This window comes from Squalius cephalus, assembly GCF_949319135.1.
Source record: "Squalius cephalus genome assembly, chromosome: 19".
In the NCBI taxonomy this organism is placed as follows: Eukaryota; Metazoa; Chordata; class Actinopteri; order Cypriniformes; family Leuciscidae; genus Squalius; species Squalius cephalus.
Window position 1 is genome coordinate 8,493,671 of NC_137140.1, and position 20,980 is coordinate 8,514,650.

General features: G+C 41.1%; 1 protein-coding gene across 1 annotated transcript in view; it reads right to left on the minus strand.

The window, feature by feature from the left end:
- The window catches only part of LOC307147421 (uncharacterized protein), a 69,083-nt gene that overhangs the window by 46,998 nt on the left and 1,105 nt on the right, over positions 1–20,980 (minus strand). The window contains exons 2-15 of the mRNA XM_079852154.1: positions 12,633–12,714; positions 12,398–12,513; positions 12,204–12,276; positions 12,036–12,105; positions 11,625–11,885; positions 10,912–11,144; positions 10,323–10,827; positions 10,086–10,207; positions 9,756–9,930; positions 9,545–9,667; positions 8,291–9,451; positions 6,161–6,254; positions 5,784–5,871; positions 5,476–5,694 (exon numbers count right to left, since the gene is read on the minus strand). Of these exons, the coding sequence (XP_079708280.1) occupies positions 5,476–5,694; positions 5,784–5,871; positions 6,161–6,254; positions 8,291–9,451; positions 9,545–9,667; positions 9,756–9,930; positions 10,086–10,207; positions 10,323–10,827; positions 10,912–11,144; positions 11,625–11,885; positions 12,036–12,105; positions 12,204–12,276; positions 12,398–12,513; positions 12,633–12,714 (3,322 nt within the window). The remainder of the gene's footprint in view (positions 1–5,475; positions 5,695–5,783; positions 5,872–6,160; positions 6,255–8,290; positions 9,452–9,544; positions 9,668–9,755; positions 9,931–10,085; positions 10,208–10,322; positions 10,828–10,911; positions 11,145–11,624; positions 11,886–12,035; positions 12,106–12,203; positions 12,277–12,397; positions 12,514–12,632; positions 12,715–20,980) is intronic.

Consider the following 20,980-nt stretch of genomic DNA (forward strand, 5'->3'; position numbering starts at 1 on the left):
CCAGGTGGAGAACGGGCTATTCAGCGAAGCCAACAGTGCACCCAGGGCTCCTCCCAGGGGAGGGAGCTCGACCACGGGATTCTTCACACCGCCAAGTCCATCACCGCTCTCTCCACACCAATCGCTTGGCCCGCTTCCTGCCGCCAGGGCGGCGGTAAAGTCTGGGCCGGCCTGTTGGCGCTGTGGGGACCCAGGACATTTCATTGACCGATGTCCGGTGATGGAGGTGGGGACATTGATCCGGGTCCCCGACGCGCCACAGGCTGCCCTCGATCAAGCTGGCCTATACCAAATACCAGTGAGTATCAAGGGGGGTACATATCAGGCTTTGGTGGATTCAGGATGTAACCAATACTCCATTCATCAAAGCCTGATTCAACCTAGAGCATTGGATAATAGCCGCATGGTTAAGGTTCGGTGTGTGCACGGGGAAGTGGTGAATTATCCTATTTTGCCTGTGGATATTCAATTCAGGGGAGAAAAGCATAGAATAGAGGTGGCAGTTAATCCACACCTCCGGCATCCGATAATTTTGGGTACTAATTGGCCCTCATTTAATAAATTATTGGGGTATTTATGTTCGGATGCCTCTTGGGGGGAAAAGAGATGAGAGTAGAATAGCGGTTGCACAGTTGGGAGAAGCTGAGCCGGAACCTCTGGAGCCTGTTTCGGGGAAACAGAGTGCTCTGGAGCAAAACATCCTCCCTGAGCATGATGATTTTCCCCTGGAACAGTCCCAGGATGAAACGCTGAAAAATGCCTTTGATCAGGTTCGTTCTATCGACGGTCAGCTTCTTCATCCTGATCAACCGCTCTCCTATCCTTATTTTTCAATTTTAAAAGATAAGTTGTATCGGGTGACCCAAGACGCCCAGACAAAGCAAGATACAACCCAGTTACTGATACCTAAAAGCCGTCGGGAAATGCTTTTCCAGGCGGCTCATTGTAATCCAATGGCCGGGCATTTAGGACAAACAGCTACACTAAACCGTCTCATGGCCCGTTTCTTTTGGCCGGGCATTCACGAGAATGTGCGCAGGTGGTGCGCGTCTTGTCGTGAATGTCAGTTGGTGAATCCACCGGCCACCCCAAAAGCACCATTGTGCCCCCTACCATTAATGCAGGTCCCCTTCGAGCGAATTGGTATGGACCTCATCGGGCCATTAGAACGGTCAGCGCGAGGACATCGCTTTGCTTTGGTCCTGGTGGATTATGCAACGCGGTATCCTGAAGCAGTGCCGCTCCGCACTATTTCCGCTAAGAGTGTGGCGAGCGCATTGTTTCAACTAATCTCCTGGGTGGGAATTCCGAAAGAAATTCTCACCGATCAGGGCACGGCGTTTATGTCACGTACTATTCGCGAGCTTTACGAGTTATTGGGCATTAAATCGTTTCGAACCAACGTCTATCACCCACAAACGGACGGCTTGGTCGAACGGTTTAACCGCACGTTAAAATCAATGATTCGTAAGTTCGTACATGAAGACGCCAAAAATTGGGATAAGTGGCTAGAACCCCTCTTGTTCGCTGTACGGGAGGTCCCGCAAGCCTCCACGGTGTTTTCCCCCTTCGAGCTTCTCTAGGGACGTCAGCCCCGTGGGGTGTTAGATGTCCTTAGAGAGACTTGGGAGGACGGACCTTCTAATAGCAAAAACGAAATTCAATATGTCATGGACCTGAGAACAAAACTCCACACTTTGGGGCGCTATCAATGGAGAATTTGTTGCAGGCACAGGACAAACAGAGTCGGTTGTACAACAGGGGGTCTAGACTGCGTCAATTTTCACCGGGAGATAAAGTACTTGTATTACTCCCTACTTCTAGTTCAAAATTACTCGCGAAGTGGCAAGGACCCTTCGAGGTCACACGGCGAGTTGGTGATCTCAACTATGAGGTAGCTCGAACGGATAGGGGCGGAGCACATCAAATATATCACCTCAACTTGCTAAAAAAATGGTCTGAGGCAGAATCAGTGATGCAACGGTAGTGAGTGGGAAGGAGGATCTTGGTCCAGAAGTGAGTTCAAAATCTCAATCTCTCGCTCTGGCCCCTGGAGGAGACCACCTCTCGCCCTTGCAGCTCACTGATATAAAATCAATACAAGCAGATTTTGCTGATGTGTTTTCGCCCCTGCCTGGTCGAACAAATCTCATTCAGCACCATGTTGAGACAGAGCCGGGTGTGGTTGTTCGCAGCCGGCCGTATAGATTACCAGAACACAAGAAAAAAGTAGTTCAAACTGAATTAGAAGCGATGCTAGAAATGGGAGTGATAGAAGAATCCAACAGTGACTGGGCGAGCCCGATAGTTTTAGTTCCTAAAACGGACGGCTCAGTACGGTTCTGTGTGGATTACAGAAAAGTGAATGCTGTGTCGAAATTCGACGCATATCCAATGCCTAGGGTTGACGAATTGCTTGATCGACTAGGTACTGCTCGTTTTTATTCGACACTGGACTTAACTAAGGGTTATTGGCAGATCCCCTTGTCTCCCATGACCAAAGAAAAAACAGCTTTCACAACGCCGTTCGGATTACACCAATTTGTTACTCTTCCGTTCGGATTGTTCGGGGCTCCAGCAACCTTTCAGCGTCTGATGGACAGAATTCTCCGGCCGCATGCTGCATATGCCGCTGCATACCTGGATGATATCATCATCTATAGTGGTGATTGGCAGCGACATATGCAGCATTTGCGAGCTGTCCTGAAGACCCTGAGAAGAGCTGGGCTCACGGCCAATAGGAAGAAGTGTGCAATTGGGCGGGTGGAAGTAAGATATCTGGGCTTTCACTTGGGTCATGGACAGGTGCATCCACAAATTGACAAGACGGCAGCAGTTGTGACTTGTCCAAGACCCAAGACTAAAAAGGAGGTTAGACAGTTCCTGGGGCTGGCGGGTTATTATAGAAGGTTTGTACCTAATTTTTCGGACACCGCCAGCCCGCTGACTGATTTAACTAAAAAGGAGGCACCAGATATGGTCCAGTGGACGGAGCAGTGTCAGCAGACTTTCACCCAGATAAAGGCTGCAATGTGTGGCGATCCGCTCTTAAATGCTCCTGACTTTTCTCTCCCCTTTATTCTACAGACAGACGCGTCGGACAGGGGGTTGGGCGCTGTCCTGTCCCAGGAGGTGGAGGGTGAAGAACGGCCTGTGCTGTACATCAGTCGCAAGCTCTCTAAGAGAGAGACGATGTACAGCACCATAGAAAAAGAATGTTTGGCCATCAGATGGGCTGTTCTCACCCTCCGCTATTACCTCCTGGGACGGGAGTTCACCCTCTGTTCGGACCACGCTCCCCTGCAGTGGCTCCACCGCATGAAAGATACCAACGCGCGGATCACCCGTTGATATCTAGCTTTACAACCTTTTAAATTTCAGGTGATCCACAGGCCGGGTGTACAGATGGCTGTAGCTGACTTTCTCTCCAGGAGGAGGGGGGGGGGGGGGGGGCTGCAGACCGGATGGCTCCCCGGCCTGAGTCGGGCGGTGGGGGTATGTGGCGAGGGGGGCGTGGTTTTGCTGAGTCTGTAGCGGGAGAGAGAGGACGGAGCAGAGCGGAGAGTAAGTAGGTCAAGTGCAGATGATGAACACCTGTGTCTGATTTCAGTAATTGGCGTGGAGAGACCGGATATAAGCCGTAGCGCGACAGAGAGGGAGAGAGAGAGAGACGAGCTGGGGTGCAGTTGTGTGCGAGCTGAGAGCTGGAGAGAATCACCGAAAGAATTCTGAGTTATTGTGTTTTGTGGCTGTGCTTGTGCACGGTGAACGCGCTTTGTGCGCACCTTTTGTTTATTTTATAAGAAACGTGAATAAAGCGAGAGTCCCAGCTCAAGCCGACCCCTGTCTTCTTCCTTCCTTACTAATACTGAACTGAACCTCATCACAACCTATGTTTAAATTAGGCAAGTATTTGTGTTTTTCAAATAGTAAATAGCTAGGTTAAATGAGCACTAAAAAGTAACATCTCTGCTGTACATTATAATCAGATTTTATGCTTGGAAAACTCTAGATTGGAGCTTTAATTGAGCTTGAAGTCATGATGAAATGAAAGTATCAACAGATCTTTTTTTTCTCTTACTGTGACGTACTTCCTAATGTAACAGATTGTCGAAAAAGAAAGTAGGGCTATGTAGGCTATGTATCGTTTGTTGATTGATTTTGAGATATGGGTGTTGGACTCAAAAATGGAGGCAGATGTAAGAAGCAAATGTAGGAGTGAAAGGGAAAAAAGGCAATAGGTTCAATATGGGAAAAGTATGCATTCCATAATAGATGCCAGTCTAGATGGATTAAATTGCTAAAGGTGTCCCTGTCTGTGATGTATGGCTCCAGGAAGTTGAGGATGGACATCTATTTCCACCTCCGCTGGCAGTACCAAATGAGAAAGCAACAGCGAATGACAAAATAATCACCACTGAATCTTTATTATGCTACCACAGATACACTTATTCAAGTCATCAAACGAAACTAATTTAAAGACCATCAAAGCAAAACAGAAGTAGCCTATATAATTATAACAAACAAACAAACTCAATGGCTGTTGGCTCAGTGCTCGGAGTGTATATGATAACAATAAGTCACTGGCAAATCAGAGGCTGTAATTAAATCATATAACATGATCCAATGTAGAATCAAGCATACATAAACAGTTATTAAAAAAGAAGAAAAATGAACTTCATTCAGTGCTGAAAAATAGTTTCTAAGATCTGAGCAGTGTGCACTAATATTTTCAGTGGCACTTTAACACGAAACAGGAAATTTGTGAATATTCATGTAAGCTCTGCCCAGTGTCACCGAAATTCTCAGACACAGTGAATAGTTCAGAACACCGGCCTCACGCTGTTCTCTCACGGCCCCCAGCCTCGTCCTGCTTGTCACAGTATACAACTTATATAGACCTTATGCACCAGAAAAACATGCACGCAGCCATCTTTAGAATATTGTCTTTGAACTTCCGTTTTAGCGGTAGCTCTGTATATTTCTATGGCATCGCTGTGGAAGAGTAATTAGCTGGTGAAGTGGATTTACTTATTGTAGAGTTAACGAAAGTTATCACGAGCATTGTAATGTTTAAAGCAGATGTCTTAACATATGTCAGTAGACCGGGAAGATTTTAAAACGGACAGTTCATTCATTAATTCTTAAGATAGCTGTGGAAATACAATTCGGAAGACAAAAGACAACAAGCACAGCGCTGAAAAGGGGCAGGGCTACATAAGGTCTATACAATTTTCATTTTTAACTTGCATCACAAAAATAAACTACAGAAATATTTTTTTGGTTTCATTGAGAAATTATAAGTGACATTGAAAAAAAAAAATATAGAACATTTTTAATGAACCCATTTTAACTTAAATTTTATTTATTAACCATTCTCTCAATAAGAGAAAATAGTCGGTCCATTCTCTCCCTGCTTTCCTGTGCTCTCCTCTCCTCAACCTCTCGTTGAAAATTGATGTCTTCCTTAAGTACCTCAACCAGCTCATCGACATGGCCTCTTTTTCTCTTGACTGGTGGTGATCGTGGCTCCTCCTCATCTTCGTCATCCACTGCTGAACTTGGCCCTGATGTGTCCTCAGGGAAGGAGGCAAGTAGGATAGGGGAGTTGGTGGAATGCCTCTGTCCCAACACCTCATCCATGAGGGCAAACCACGGCCAAGTTTCAGCACTCGCTCCCTTGCGCTTGCAATCCTACAGCAGAGCAAATAAACCATGCCTGTTAACAAAAACAACAACAGCACAATAAATTTCAGCAAAGACGTGCCAATTAACTTGCTTACTTTGTATTTTTTTTGTAAGTACTTCCATTTTTTTCTGGCCTCTGTGGGAGTGGCCTTCCCCAGCAGGCCCATTTTCTTCAGAACTGTCCTAAAACAAGAGAAAAAGGAAACACTTATGAAAAACATTAAGACGGGCGCAAGCTTGACATAAATGCAATCTTAACATTACAAAATATGACACAACAGGACATGCATACAAAAGTCCACAAGTTTGGTTAAAACATTTGTAAATGTACCTTGCATGACAGCACTACAAAAAAACAACAAAGTGAAAGACTATTGCCTTATCTCCTGATTGTCTTATTGTTGTGGGCTTTGTATAGGGTGAGGACTATTTGCTATAATACACAAGAGAGCCTAGTGGAAATAGGCCTTACCCCCAAGCCACATTGTCCGAGTTATTGTCCCTGGTAAATAAATGGTCATTGTCAGCCCTCATTTTAATAAATTCAGCTGTCCGCACCTGGAGCCCTAAAAAAAAAAATATTATAAGTTTTGCAAGCGAAGGGTCCATCAGTTGTATCCTTAATTGCCCGAGAAACGAAGGGCACATTGAAGTCGCTTTAGAATCGGGGTAGCCTTTGGCTGGATCCCAAATGGCACACTCCAGCCTTGTGGACCTCCTTCAAGTTCACACTTGGTGACTTCAGAAAGTGCAGACCTAAGAAGTGTAGACCTGGCCTTGAGTCCACAAGGGCACGCAAGAGTGTATTTTGGGACAGGCTTGATAACATCATGCCACTAAAAGTCAAACAGCCACGAAACTCTACCCTCTTTTACCTGATTGGTTGTTCGCAATGATTCCTGGATAGGCAATTCATGTGAAGGGTACGTAAGGCGTGGCACTAAGGCGCTGCTCGCAAGCACACTCCTGAGTGTTGAAATGTGGAATCGGACACTTTACAGACTCGTTCACTTGCCGAGCATGCGCAATTTAAGGCCACGAGAGCGCAAGTCCACATGAAGTGTGCCATTTGGGATCTAGCCTTCGTCACGCCGATGTGACGCAATCACACTTTAAATGACTCTCCAGAGGACGCAGCTTCTGAATTGGGACAAAGCTCATGTTATAAACAGTCACTTGTCACCACCAACTAGAGGCATAACAATGTAATCGATACAATCGTTGTTTGAAGCGCCAAGTTTTTTACAAAAGGTGAATTGCTCTAACAGTGTGTGTCCACTACAGTGGCAAAACTCTGCTCAGTGCCGCTGACAACGCTATAACACCTCCGCTTTGGGGTGTGTCTGTTGCGAGTGTGTTTAATAAAAAAAAATTTCAACACACGGACAATATAATCATCAGAGATGCACGAGATTTGTAAAAATAGGCAAGCTTTGTTTCCAAAAGTACAGATATTATGTCAATTTTATAACATTTTGTAAACCTACCCAGTATAATCACAATGAACACATCCAAACTGAAATATTTAATATATATAACAACTCCAAAGCGTCTAATTTGTAAATACAATTATTTACGCACTAAATCCAGCATAAACTCCGGCACAATCTGCATATTTTCAAACTCTCAAAATAGACGTCACAACCCGAACCTCACAGCAATTGGCTGCCGACCGCTTTTTACGCTTGATATTTGCATAAAGTTAAGAACTCGTCTCCATACCGGTGTGATGACTCCGACTTCCAAACAGATGGAACTGGATAATATTCTGAATGTTCTGATCCAATCTGACTTCTGACCTGTAATGCTGCCTGAATAATAATCATACACTGTTCGCTCGTTGGCCAGAGGAGAACTGGCCCGCGACTGAGCCTGTTCTCCCAAGGTTTTTTTCTCCATTCTGTCACCTGATGGAGTTTTGGTTCCTTGCCACTGTTGCCTTGGCTTTTGTCTTGCTTAGTTGGGGACATTTAATATTCAACAATATTATTGATCTGCCTTACTTAAGGTGGACGATGACGCAATTTTCTTCTAGAAACATACTTTGTTGTATTATTTTCATGTTATCACTTTGAAGCTGCTTTGATACAATCTGTATTGTAAAAAGCGCTATATGAATAAAGGTGACTTGACTTGACTTGAACTGCCCAACCTTTTGAATCCCACAATGCACTGCGCGAGCATGAAGCTCCACTTCCATAGGAATGAACTGAAAACGCTCGCTCTGCTCCGCTTATTCTGTAACAGTGGACACGCACCGTTATGATCGCTACCGTAGACATCAGTGTTTAAACTATAAACTTTTATCCCAGTGCTTCTGTGATAATTTTAATATTTGCAAGACAGAAACAATGATACTGATTGGTTGAAAATACTGTTTGTGAAGCTGTTTCATACCTACACATAATAACTGCTTTCTCTGAGTCAGCAGCAGCACAAACACAGATTTGAATGTTCCGTTGTGATTTTGTCAAATGTTTAATAGACAGAGGCGAATTGTTGTCATTTAGGAATGAGATTGAGTGAGCGATTACTTATGCATCTCTTCTTCTAGGGTGTTAAAAATAGTTGTGTTCATGTGGAGAAAAAGACTCGGTCTCACCTTTGATCCTATAACTAGATATTGCTTTAATCTCATGTGGACCACCTTGGACTTCAGACCTATTGCCAGAATTTGATCTTTTGTATGTTCTTCGTGACATTTTCACTTCAGTGTTCTTGCCTATTAGACCTGGAGTCTGAGGCTGGCCCAAAGGCATTTGGAGATCAAGGCTCTGATCCTGTGATTCAACACTTCTCCTTCCTTTTGGGGATTTAGGAGTTTTGTCCTCAGACTGAGGCTCTAAGAGAATTTGCTGGACAACCTCACCAGCACTGAACTTCTGTGGCGTTTTCAATGGTGTTCTCTTCTTCTGGGAGACAGGAGTTACACTTTTCTCTGTCAATGAGTGTGTGATGGACCCTACAGACGGCATATCATCAGCAGTTTTCTCTTCCTGACTTGCTTGACATGAGCTATCAGGGATAGCTGGTCCATTAATATATGTATTCATAATGACCCAAAAATCCTCAATATCCAGTTCTGGAGTTGTGACCGGGTTAGGGCTACTTTTAACATCTGCAGCGGGAGCTTCCTCATGATCAACCTGAGGTCTTGCAAGAGGTGTTTTTGGTAGCTCAGATTTCCATGGTGATTTAGCAGCAAAGTCAAAAAAATGTGACATACTGTCATTTTTAATTTGAAGACCAGCTGCGCACAGTACAGGGTTGTTCTTTTCTTTTGGGGTCTGCATCACTCTTTTCACTCCAACCATGTGTTCTACTGGAGCTCCCCTGTATTTGGGAGTCTTTAGGAGTTCCTTAATGCCTTCCAGACTATCTTCCTGGGGAGGTTTATATTCCTTGGGGGTCTTGAGCAGCTTTCCTCTTAAGTCTTCAATTGGTTCAGCCCTCTGTTTGGGTGTCTTCATGAGTCGCTTTACTCCAGTGAGGCACAAGGATGGTGCTGCTTTCTGTTTTGGGGTTTTGACTACCATTTCAGGGGCAGCCTCTTCTTCTGTTTGGTCATTGGGGGACATCTCTTGATCTGGAATGATGTCATGGCCACTTGCCTCATTTGAGTTGTCAGTGAGTTGAGAAAGACCTTCATCTTCCAATAAACTACCATCCTGGTTGTCCAAAAGAAGTCGTGTTACTGCTTCATTGTTGTACTGTCCACATTTGGCAGTGGAGATCACACTTATTGGAGAGACAATCATTGCACCTGTGTGGGCAGTGAAAAACAAGGGCATGAAATCAATGATATCAAAACAATACACAGTAGATAACTAACTTGCGACAAGTCCAAAACACTAACCCAATTCTTCTGGTGTTCTCATGACTGAAATCTCATCCAAAGGCATATCGGGACATTCCTTATTTATGGGAACAATATTCTTAGACCTGCTGTTGGCTGGCGTTTTGAAAAAGTCTGCAACACCTAACAAAACATTTAGAATTTGAACTAACAATTTCACAGAACATTTATTACATGCATGCATATACGTTTTCTTCAATACTGAACAAACCTGTAAAGTCCTCGTCCATTTTCATGTCCTTCTTGAATAGTGCTATGTTGGTGACTATTTTAGGTGCAGCACCAAAAGACTGTTTAGTCCTCACATGGGCTTTGCCAACAACAATGGTGAATGGAGATGCTGCATGCCCAGTGCTGATATCATCCTTCAACCTCTGTGCAGGTGTCTGCATAGGTAATTAAATGTAATTTGTAATTAAGTCATAGATTAATCAGCCCTTCAATGAGCTAAAACCATCAACAGAAATGAGAAAAATGAATCAAACAAAAAAACTTATGGGAAACATATTTTTGAGACTGATAAGAATCTTTTGCATTTTACCTTGGGTTTTGGTACCACATTTCTTTTGACTACGTTGCTCTTTGTGGGTTTTTTCTTAGTTGTAACTTCTGTTTGAGGTTTGATCTGACCAAACTTCACAATATCAGCCCAAGAGGTCAACACTTAAAACAGAGAAACAAACATACATTTTAAATATTTATTTAAACCATCTAAATCAATTAAAGATTAAAACTTCAAAACAGGACAACATGAATATAACCAGATTAAATCTTTCACCTTTTAGATTAGCCCATGACGCTCCACTGCGTCTTGAACGAATTACATCAAGTGCACTTTTAATTGCACTCTTATGAGTTTTTCTTGCAGAAGACTTCATGCTCTTCCTCCTTAAGGGTATCTTTGGTGTTTCGCACTTCTGAGGCATGTCTTCTACAACGGTTGACTGTACTTCAGACTTCTCCTCCTGGTCCTGGACAGGCGATGGAGTACTGATTCGAGAGACTGAAAACCTCCCCTGCACCCTGGGTGTCTCCGTTAAAGACATGTCACTGGCAGCCTCAACAGCTGAAGTTGATGCTCTTCTAGCAGATGCAAGTGTCTTGGGTGTGGCAGGTACCTTGGATGGAGCAGATGGTGACTTTTGATGTTTTGGTGATGGAGTTTTAGCCTTGGTACTCGGTGACTTTTTGGCAGGTGATGGAATCTTCGCAGCACGTTTGGGTGAAGCTTTCTTCTGAGAACTATTTTGAACATCTGGAACAGTTTCTTCAAGTCGAAGAGCCTGAAAATAAAGAAACATTAAAAACCTTTGAAAGTTTTCAATACATAAATGTTACTGTCCTTAAAAATTGGTTTTAAGTATTACCAAAAGACCAATGGTGGATGCTCGTCGTAGGAGAGATTGACGTTTCTGGGAAGGTCCCAGACTGTATCGTGGAGTTGCCCCACGGCGGAGGGGGGAATTCAGGGGCAGACGTTTGTCAAATAGCTCTGGGGTCAACTGTCCACCAAAGGACACTCGCTTTCTCTTTGCTTTTGGAACTGTTAATTCAGTGTGAGATTGGTTTCCGCCGCACAGCTCATTAATTAAAGTACCATCTGCAGGACAAACAAAATTATGGTGAAATATGGTGAAATGTTTGCAACATTTACCTAATTGACAAAAGGTGTACATGCCAAGAAAACACTTCTAAGTAGAGCTGCACGATTCTGGATGAATTGAGAATCAAGATTATTTTGTTTCAAACAGAGATCATGTTTCTCCCACTATTCTGAACAGACAACTAAAAATAACATGTAATTTACCAGAGGTCTGACAAAATGTAATTGCTGCAATCTATTTAAAATGTTTTATTAATTTCAATGAATTATTTATTTTTTTTAAATCCGTTTGAATGAATCAATTATCCGGATCAATCAACCGGAGTTACACCTTTCTCTGTCAATGAGGGGGTGATGGACCCTACAGACGGCATATCATCAACAGGTTTCTCTTCCTGACTTGCATGAAATGAGCTATCAGGGATAGCTGGTCCATTAAAATATTAATTTAGAATGACTCAAAAATCCTCAATATACTATTCTGGAGTTGTGACCGGTTTAGGGCTACTTTTAACATCTGCAGCGGGAGCTTCCTCATGATCAACCTGAGGTCTGCAAGAGGTGTTTTTGGTAGCTCAGATTTCCATGGTGATTTAGCAACAAGGTCCTGCTTGACCATTTGGTAGAGCTCACAAAAAGGTGACATACTGTCCTTTTTAATTTTGCCATCTTCTGGTTCATTCTCAACAGATTGATCCACAGATGGCGGTAAATTTGACCCATCTTTTAAACAAGTGTCTGTAAATATAGCACACAAGATAATCATAGATATGAAATTATATTCTAGCAGAATTAGCAAAACTAGGGGGAAAAGCAACTTACATAAAATGTGTTGCAAACAAAGAAATGTATAGAACATTACAGAAAATAGATTTCATGATCACTAACCCAACGAATTCTCTGACTTCCTCTTCTCTGCATGAACGGGTGTGCTTTTTTCCTGCTGGTCTTGCAAAGCCTACAAGATGACAGAACCAAAATTTAACAAAAGAAATAAATGATAAATTAACAAAAATACCCATCATCTGTTTCACAAGATTCACATCAGCTACATACCTGAACTGTTTTGTCTTTTCCAGCCATGGACAGCCTCTTCTTCTTCGGTGTCTTTGGAGGTGGGTACTCAAACCTAGCATTATGACAAGATGAAACCACACAAAACAAATTATTCTCAGAACAAAGATTCTCCAAATCTCCTAAAGAAAACAGTAGACTTTTTTCATAATAATTATAATAAAAATCAGACTCACCTGAAAGAACGATCAATGATTGTGATGAGATCACCATGTTTTAATCGTTCAGATAGATTGAGAACTTGTCCATTAATATGTGTGGGGTTCACAGAGCTTAAATTGGTCAAAATGAGCTTAAACAAGAGAGAGACAATAAATGAACAGCATGTCATGTGTTCTTACATGCAAAGAAACAGTTTAAGGAAACAAAAGATTAAGTCAAACTTATAGTGTTATACCACAGCATAATTACCTCGTTGTTCTCATTCAGCTCTATTTTACAGTGCTCATCTGACACCTGCGGCAGCTGAATACGAATATCACAGTCCAGCTTCCTAAAAAGGTAAAGAGTCTACATTAAAACTGCTTCTTTGCCCATTTGCATTTTTGGTGAATGAGAAATATTAAACTATGATGCATGTGGTGCATTTATTTATTCAATGCCATATCAGCAGCAATGGCTATTCATGGCAAAAAATCAACAGTATTTCAAATTGATTACTATATTATTTCTATGCATTGTTTTTAATGTGGTGTAAGTTGATATTCAAAGATGCATCTCCCATGTATTTCTAGTTTCACCATAAATTATCCAAATAGATTCAAATATAATTCAATAGCTTACTGCATTAGTGCATTTTTGCAGGTAACATTTTGTTTTTGTTCATTGATGTCTACAGTATTTCAAATAATTAGTTACAGCAAGACGAACAATATATGGACCACACATTCAAGTAGCCTACATTATTAATTTGTTGTTCAATATTTCCTTTTTTTAATTATATACATTAAACAATTTAGTTTAATTTGTCACCATTCACTCTTGTCCACTTATAATAAACCACTATTATCAACAGACAAAACTTATATATTTTGCCAAACATAACTGTAAATATAATAAACAATTATACTTCGGCTGTTGAATGCTTGAATCTGATTGGTTGACGAACGTTCTAAGGTGTGCAGTTATTTTCAGGGAAACGCACGGCTAAAGTAGTTCCAGGCAGGTCTTGAACGCATTACAGTTCCATATCACTTCGCGTATTTAACTGTAATAATGGAAAATAGGATACAATTCATATAAAAGAAAAAAAGATGACAGACAAGTTCAAATGCTGTCAGAGGCAGGGCTGGAGATCAGACAGATCTTGGGCCCTATTTTAACGATCTGAAACGCAAGTATCAAGCGCGAAATGCAAGTAATTTCGTGGGCGGGTCTTGGGCGCTGTTGCTATTATACCGGTGGGATAAATGACTCTTGCGTGAAGGACGCATGCACATTTTGGGACTTGAAGGAGGTGGACCCCATAGTATGAAGGTAAAACAGTAGCAAAACTCGAGAGCATGTAAATGTGAATTTGAGAACTTGTACAATAAATATTCGTACTTGTACATGAACATTTACACTCACAGCTCCAATGTGAAAACCTGTAAAATAAAAATCTGAAGTTGAATGTTGAAATTTGCACTTGCAAACAATAGTCACAAACCTGTATTCTGAATTTGAAGCTGCAGACAAGTAGACACAAATGTGTAAAATGCCATTCACAGAAATACAACGACAGACACAAACTTGTAATATATATTTTGCGTTTAATCTTACGTTCACATTCGCGGTACTTCCTCAATTAAGCACTTGCAGCTTCTCAAATCTGTCACTGCAATTTCAAATTTCGCGCCTTGACTTTTGCTACTCTTTTCGCGATATATCAGGTGCAAAACTAACTTGTGCACTTGAAACTCAGAGGCGGTGAGAGGGAAAGGGGGGCGGGAGGAGGGGGGGTCAAAGGAGGCGTTTTATTGGTAGGCACCTAGCCAATGAAATGGGAGTTCGATGATGTCACGAAACCCGCGTGCACTGAAACACTAACATGGCTTAATGCATTAGACTGATATTAAAATAAATAAACGAAATTATCAAACTCAGTAGACACAATGCTAATGCATACTACAGAAAAGCAGATGAGCACAGAATATGACGTAAAACATATGACGTATGCCATATATATATATATGCCCTATATATATATGGTATATATACCATAGACTGTAAAAGACACACACACACACACACACACACGTATGTATATATATATATATAATTTATTTATGTTTTGTTTGTTTTTGTGTGTCCAACAGTTAGGCTAGGGTGAATATTTAAAACATTTACATTTTTCCAAAGCGACTTACATTGCATATTAAGGTATACATTTTACATTCTTATCAGATAATTTAGGTGCATTTTCATATTGCAATGGAATTGGCATATATATATATATATATATATATATATATATATATATATATGAAGAGTTCAGATGCAAAAGCCTCTAAATGCCATTTGAAATTTTCTTATAGAATGATCATTTTTATCAAGCTTGTATATTTAAGTTCAGTAATTTCACTTAAATGATAATTAATAGGTAATCTTCACTGCCATTTAAGTGAAATTATTGAATTTAAATATACGAGCATCTGAACTCTTCATATATATATATATATAAGCAAATGTGTGTTCAGTGCAAATAAACTTGCTGCCTAGTGTTTTATTAATAAAGTAACAAATTATGTGTTTTTTTTATTGTTTTTAATTTTTATTTTATAACTGTTGGTCCATTAAGCCTCATTAAGCGTTTTCTTGGGTTTCGAGGAAAACGTACAATTAAACGCGTTGCGTTCATATTCTGTGCTCAATTTTTTTCTGTATAGGCTATGCTTTATGGTGTTTCCTGTTTGGTCTTTTAATACCACTGTCTCAATTAAACGCGTTGCGTTCATATTCTGTAAAACTATTCCAGTAAAACTAATGATATTTCATAAAAATATTTTCCAAGCGTTTTAAAAAATAGCTGATACATATGCATACAAATGTTTGCATTGTGGCTGGCGTTGTTCATTGGTGAGGCATCGACCAATAAAATGACTTCATTCCGACCCCAGCCCCGCCCCCGACTCTGCTCTCTCAAGTCTGCATTTACAAGTGCACGAGTGAGTTTTGCTACAGGCATATCGCAAAAAGAGTAGCAAAAGTCAAAGCGCTAGGATTTGAAGTTGTACTGCCAGATATGAGAGGTTGTGAGTGCCGACTTGTGGTTGTACAACGAAACTGAACTAAAGCACAAAGATAAATGTGTAGTACACAATTGTGCCTGTCATTTTGTTTATGTAAATGACACTTTACACATTTGTAACTATTAATCTGCAACTTCGAATTCAAAACACAGGTGTTCTGAGTATTGTCTGTGTGTGCAAATCGATAGATGCAGCTTTTCACATCAGAGCTGCAAGTATAAATTTCAACTTACAAATACAAATATTAATTTTACAAGTTCTCACATTCAAATTAGCAAGCTCTCGAGTTTTGCTACTGTTTTACCTTCATACCATAGCTTCACATTATAACCACTGAAAGATCTAAGACATTTTCTAAAATAACTGAAAATGTGTTCGTCTGAAAAAAGATTGACATATACATCTCGAATGGCTTGAGGGTGAGTAAATCATGGGTTAAATATCATTTTTGGCCGAACTATCCCTTTAAGAGCAGGCGCGCTTGTCCCATGGCAGATTGCTATTATAACAGTGGATTTGCCAGGCGCACGCCAGGCGCGGTTCACAGCCGAGGAGACCGACGTTCTCGTCAGGGCCGTAAAAGACAGAGAAGTAACATTGTATGGGGATGGGAGAAACCCACCCAAATTAGCTTCGGTTTACAGGCATATAATAATTTGGATAAATGTATAAGCTAGATTTATGCCTATTTTTTCACATCTTCATGGACACAACAATGATTTCCCTCATGTGTTAATATTTTTCCTTGTAATAATGTATGATTTACTCTGCTGACATGCAGCCCCATGCGCTCGATCTGCCATTGTCAATGTCTAACTTCACAATCAATGGAAACGGTCAGTTTAATTTTAATAGGCTAAATAAAGTATATAGTCCTATCTATAATCAATAGAAAATTAAACTGAATAAAGTTAGACTATATGAATAAATTGATAGTCCTGCTGAATGGGTTTTTGTTATTATTGCAGATAATATAACAAATAAATAAATGTTGATAGGCCTAGGCCTACTTGTTAAAAGGGCTTTGTGTTTCATTCATAGGCTAGCGTACTGTCAATAATAGTATTTTTTTTTTTACGAATTAATCAAAAGGAATTCATAAATAAATAAAATAATATTGACCATGACGCACATGCTTTTCTGGCTCATTATTGCAATCTCTCTCTCTCTCTCTAATAACTGCATTAATATCTGCAAGATTAGTGGCTCAAACCAACGGAGGCTTGGGATTAGATGCATGAGAAATTAGTCCTACACACAAGAGCGTTTTAGGCTACTGACAAAAACTTGACAAACGTCTTGAAATCAAATAGCCTACATCATCTGAACAATGTTTCGAGGTGTGGTAACCATAGTAGGCCTATAAGCAGAATAAGTGACTCCACTTCGCGTCGTGACCGCATGACCACCTCGGCTGTGCATTATTTTGCATAAGTCCCGCCGTAAACTATTCCTAACATGAATTATAACATGTCCTGTAACATGTCCCACGAATACACGTACTTCATGCCCATAAATGGCTGTATGGTGAGGCCGCAGACCTGGAGCCGGCAGATATAGGCCTATGGCCCAGGCAGTTTTACGCCCCTAGCCTACAAGTGACACGAATTGAGGTATGTTAAATAATGAACTTGTTGTTTAGCAATGATGCAACATTTATTATTTATAAACGATTAGCTAAGGGTTGATATCAATTCATTTATATATGTCATATAGATGGTTCTATAATTTAGGCTATTTCGAGAGACAATAAAAGTACTTGACGGTCAGGTTGATGTTCTGTCTGGCTCAAACTTAACCGTGTAGCTTTAGTTGCCCCTAGTCTTCTCTTTACCCGCACTGTCTCACTCACTTTCAAAATTAATTTAATTTTTAATTTTATTTTGTTGTCTGTCTTTAGCTTGCGTGAGATGGTAAGACCCTGTTTGATCCTTGCATTAAAACAAACTCCACATGGTTTCTGGAGTAACAGTGATATTGGAACTTGTTTTTTTGGTGTGAACACACAAAATACACATTTATAATAGGCATATATGTATGTACAATATGTATGCCTCTCTCTCTCTAAGTAAAGAGTTGAACTGCACACTCACTAACATATTTTTATTATTTCCGACGTCATGATAAAACCCACATTAAAAACTTTAGTCCCTGTAGATTTTGGTTTGAGTTGTTTCTTATAAATGAGATGATCTAATTATCTAATTTATATCTTAAAGCCACACTAGGTAAGAATTCCGTTTTGGTCAAACAACGACCCCTAGAGTCGCTGTGGACTACTTGTATTTACCGTTACTGTCGTAAATACCACTCACGCAGAGCAGTCTCTTCACTCACGGCCTGATCCCCTCCCCCCTGTATACCGGTCCCGTCCCTGTTCAGTCAGATGGAAGCTGTAACGAGTGGCAATAAGGTGTGTCCCCTTTAAGAGCTGAGCGCGCCCTGTTTAACTGACTCGGCACAGTCTGTATTGTGTGTGCGCCTCGAACACCCCGTAAGCGGGTTGTTTCTGTTTGATGCTCATTCTTGTCCTATTTTTGTCTATCAAGTAATGCTGTGGACGGTAAAACGTGTGACAGACAGTTACACGAGTTCGATTGGGGAATAAACACAACGCGTTTCAAATCGTCGGACATCGAGCTAGCCTCCGAAGATGTCTAAGTTACTAATCCATCAACAAGAACGCTGTGCATTTTAGCTCACACCAACGAGTGAAAGCTTGTCCGAGTGATAAACAATATAAGCAATATACTTAGAAGTCCAACAGCATGTGAGGAAGTGTTGGGGGAAGTGAGGTAGCCTATGCCGTAAAGCAGTCGAATTTTGTAGTTCTTTCTGTGCGCGGGTGTTACTACCCGAACCCCGAAGTTTAAAAGTACGATTAAAAACTATACAGACCACGTCAGGCTATGGCAGACCTGTCATTCAACCTATTGTAAGTCGATGTACCATCACAAGAGTCTTGGAAATATATTATGAAGGTTGAAAAGTTACCTAGTGCTGCTTTAAGAGAGTATGCGATATCAAGCCAGACAAAGATTGATTTCACAACTTGGTGAGAACCAGATGACATTATATTTACATGATATACTGCAAAGTGGATCTGGTGAAATTTGTTTTCATTTTTTGTTTTCTTTTTTGAAGATAACTGGGTTATTAAAAAGAATTTAAGGAAGTGTAGGTTGACCTCTTGATCCACACTCCAGTCCAGATGGTGGCGGTAATGCACCAAAACGCTGGTTGCCAGCCACCATAGAAGAAGAAGAAGAAGAAAGTATGCGATTTCCATAGACAGTAAAAGAAATGGACACAGCAACCCCATAGATTTCAACGGAGAAAAGTGAAGCAAATTAGAAGCACTCACTTCCTGATGGCTGAGCGTACTGTGCAGCCTCAAACTGAGCTTGACGACGTAGATGTGACGTGAGCAACCTGTCTGACAGTTGTAAGTCTTCTAGTAGCTGTGCCGAGAGAAATCTGAATCATTCCCTTCCGAATCTTGCAGAAACGGAGAGCGTGAGTAGGAGCTGTCCATGAGCTAGGAGCAACTTTATGACTCTCTATGGGCTTCTCCCTTGACTTTATCGGACTTTATGCCTCCACGTCCCCCCGATTGACTGCAAGCTTCTTCTCCTGTCTATACGGTAATTTCCAGAGAGTTGCGTGGTTATAACGCAATTGTTAGCCTATTTTTACAAAAACTGCTTCTACAGGGCCATAACGTAAGATACAAGGTAATGGAGCCTTTTATACATTGTCGTGTTTCTTTAGAAATAAACAATGGACAAATAGAGTCTTTAAACACCTCAGATGTAAAGTTATTCGCTGTCAAAGTGACGCCAAAATGAATGGGAGTCAATGGAATGCTAACAGCAGGTGATGGCTTGTTAGCCAATGGCGGCCCCTGGGGGTGGTACGCTTTTCGGGTGCTGGATTGCCCCCCTGGCGATTTCGGACGCAGCCGAAACTTCCGTTTCGCTAGCCGAAATAAGCCATGTTATGGGAGCATCATGTACAAAACACTATTAAACACCATGAATCCGTGATGGTTATTATTTATCATACAAGCTGTGGGGCGATGAAATGAAGAAGTGGCCTGACATATTATGAGAATATTTTTAATTATTTTTGGTGAGTTGGAGTAGACGGGTCTTCGATGCGCGTCTCGGCAGCTCGTTTAACAAATGCCATCTCTGCATTTGGGTTGCTTAAAGCAGTGGTTCCCAAACCTGTCCTAGAGGCACCCCAACACTGCACGTTTTCTTTGTCTCCCTAATCAAACACACCTGATTCAACTCATCAGCTCATTATCACTTGGGTTAATGAGCTGATGAGTTGAATCAGGTGTGTTTGATTAGGGAGACAATGAAAACGTGCAGTGTTGGGGTGCCTCCAGGACAGGTTTGGGAACCACTGGTAAAGGACAACTCCGGCCACAGTAGTCGATTGTCAAGTTCATGCGCATGATCATAGGTAACTAAACCTATGCGCGTGAACTCGACAATCGACTACTGTGGACTTCGACCGAAAACAGGAAGTAAATACAGGTATGTGCGCTGGCTGAATTAACATCACTTTTATTCATATCTTTCACATCTACTGCAGTCAGATTCACCCGTGTTTACTCTGAAGGAATCACTCAACATGGCTGGGCACTTGTAATGACACATCAAGGATGTTAAGAGGCTAAAAGCAGGTTTAAAACTTGCTCCATTTAAGTCAACAGGGTGCAAATTTTAAAAAGAGGATAACACGGTGTAGGCAACACCGATTTTTGTCGTTGTTCTCTGTACTGACAGCACTCCAAATTTACAAAAAAAAATGAGCTCCATGTTAAAATTGACAGGAGTTCTCCTTTAATGACATTCATATGGGAACGCAATGTGTGCCATTTCACCAGATTTGTAAGGTAAATAATCTACAAACCTACGCCAAACACAGGAGAATACATCAATATGTTTCTAAATATGCAAACTTTTAATTCATCGCGACTTCAAAACAAAAATGTAAACCCTCATGAGAGTGCCTGTTTTGATGTCCATATGTTGGAGAAATGACAGTGGCTGTAACATTTCTATCATAAAGAAGTGACCAAATGTTAAAGGGATGATCTTCCATTAACGAAGTGGAAAGCGGAAATGTTGGCAGTTTCTCACAAATGTGTTGCTCAAATACACACAAGAGAAATACATAAACTACTGCTGCTTTAGAACCTTAATAATGTCATTTAACATGCACTATTTCACATGTACTGCATCGTGTCACACATTAAGCATGTGCGTGCAAAGAACTCAAAATGGTGATTGAACGGTAAATGCAACAGATAACGTTACACTGTTAACTAATTGATTAAAACATTAAAAAAACAAGCAACACGCATTGTCAATGTTCACACATTACAATAATGCTTTTAACCAAAGCCGACGAGCTTCTTGCAGCGTGCAGATCATAGGGTGCCCCACATCCACATTCAGTTCTGGTGCATAGGTTATGGTCAAAACAAATATCTTGCATTTTTTACGCTTGAAC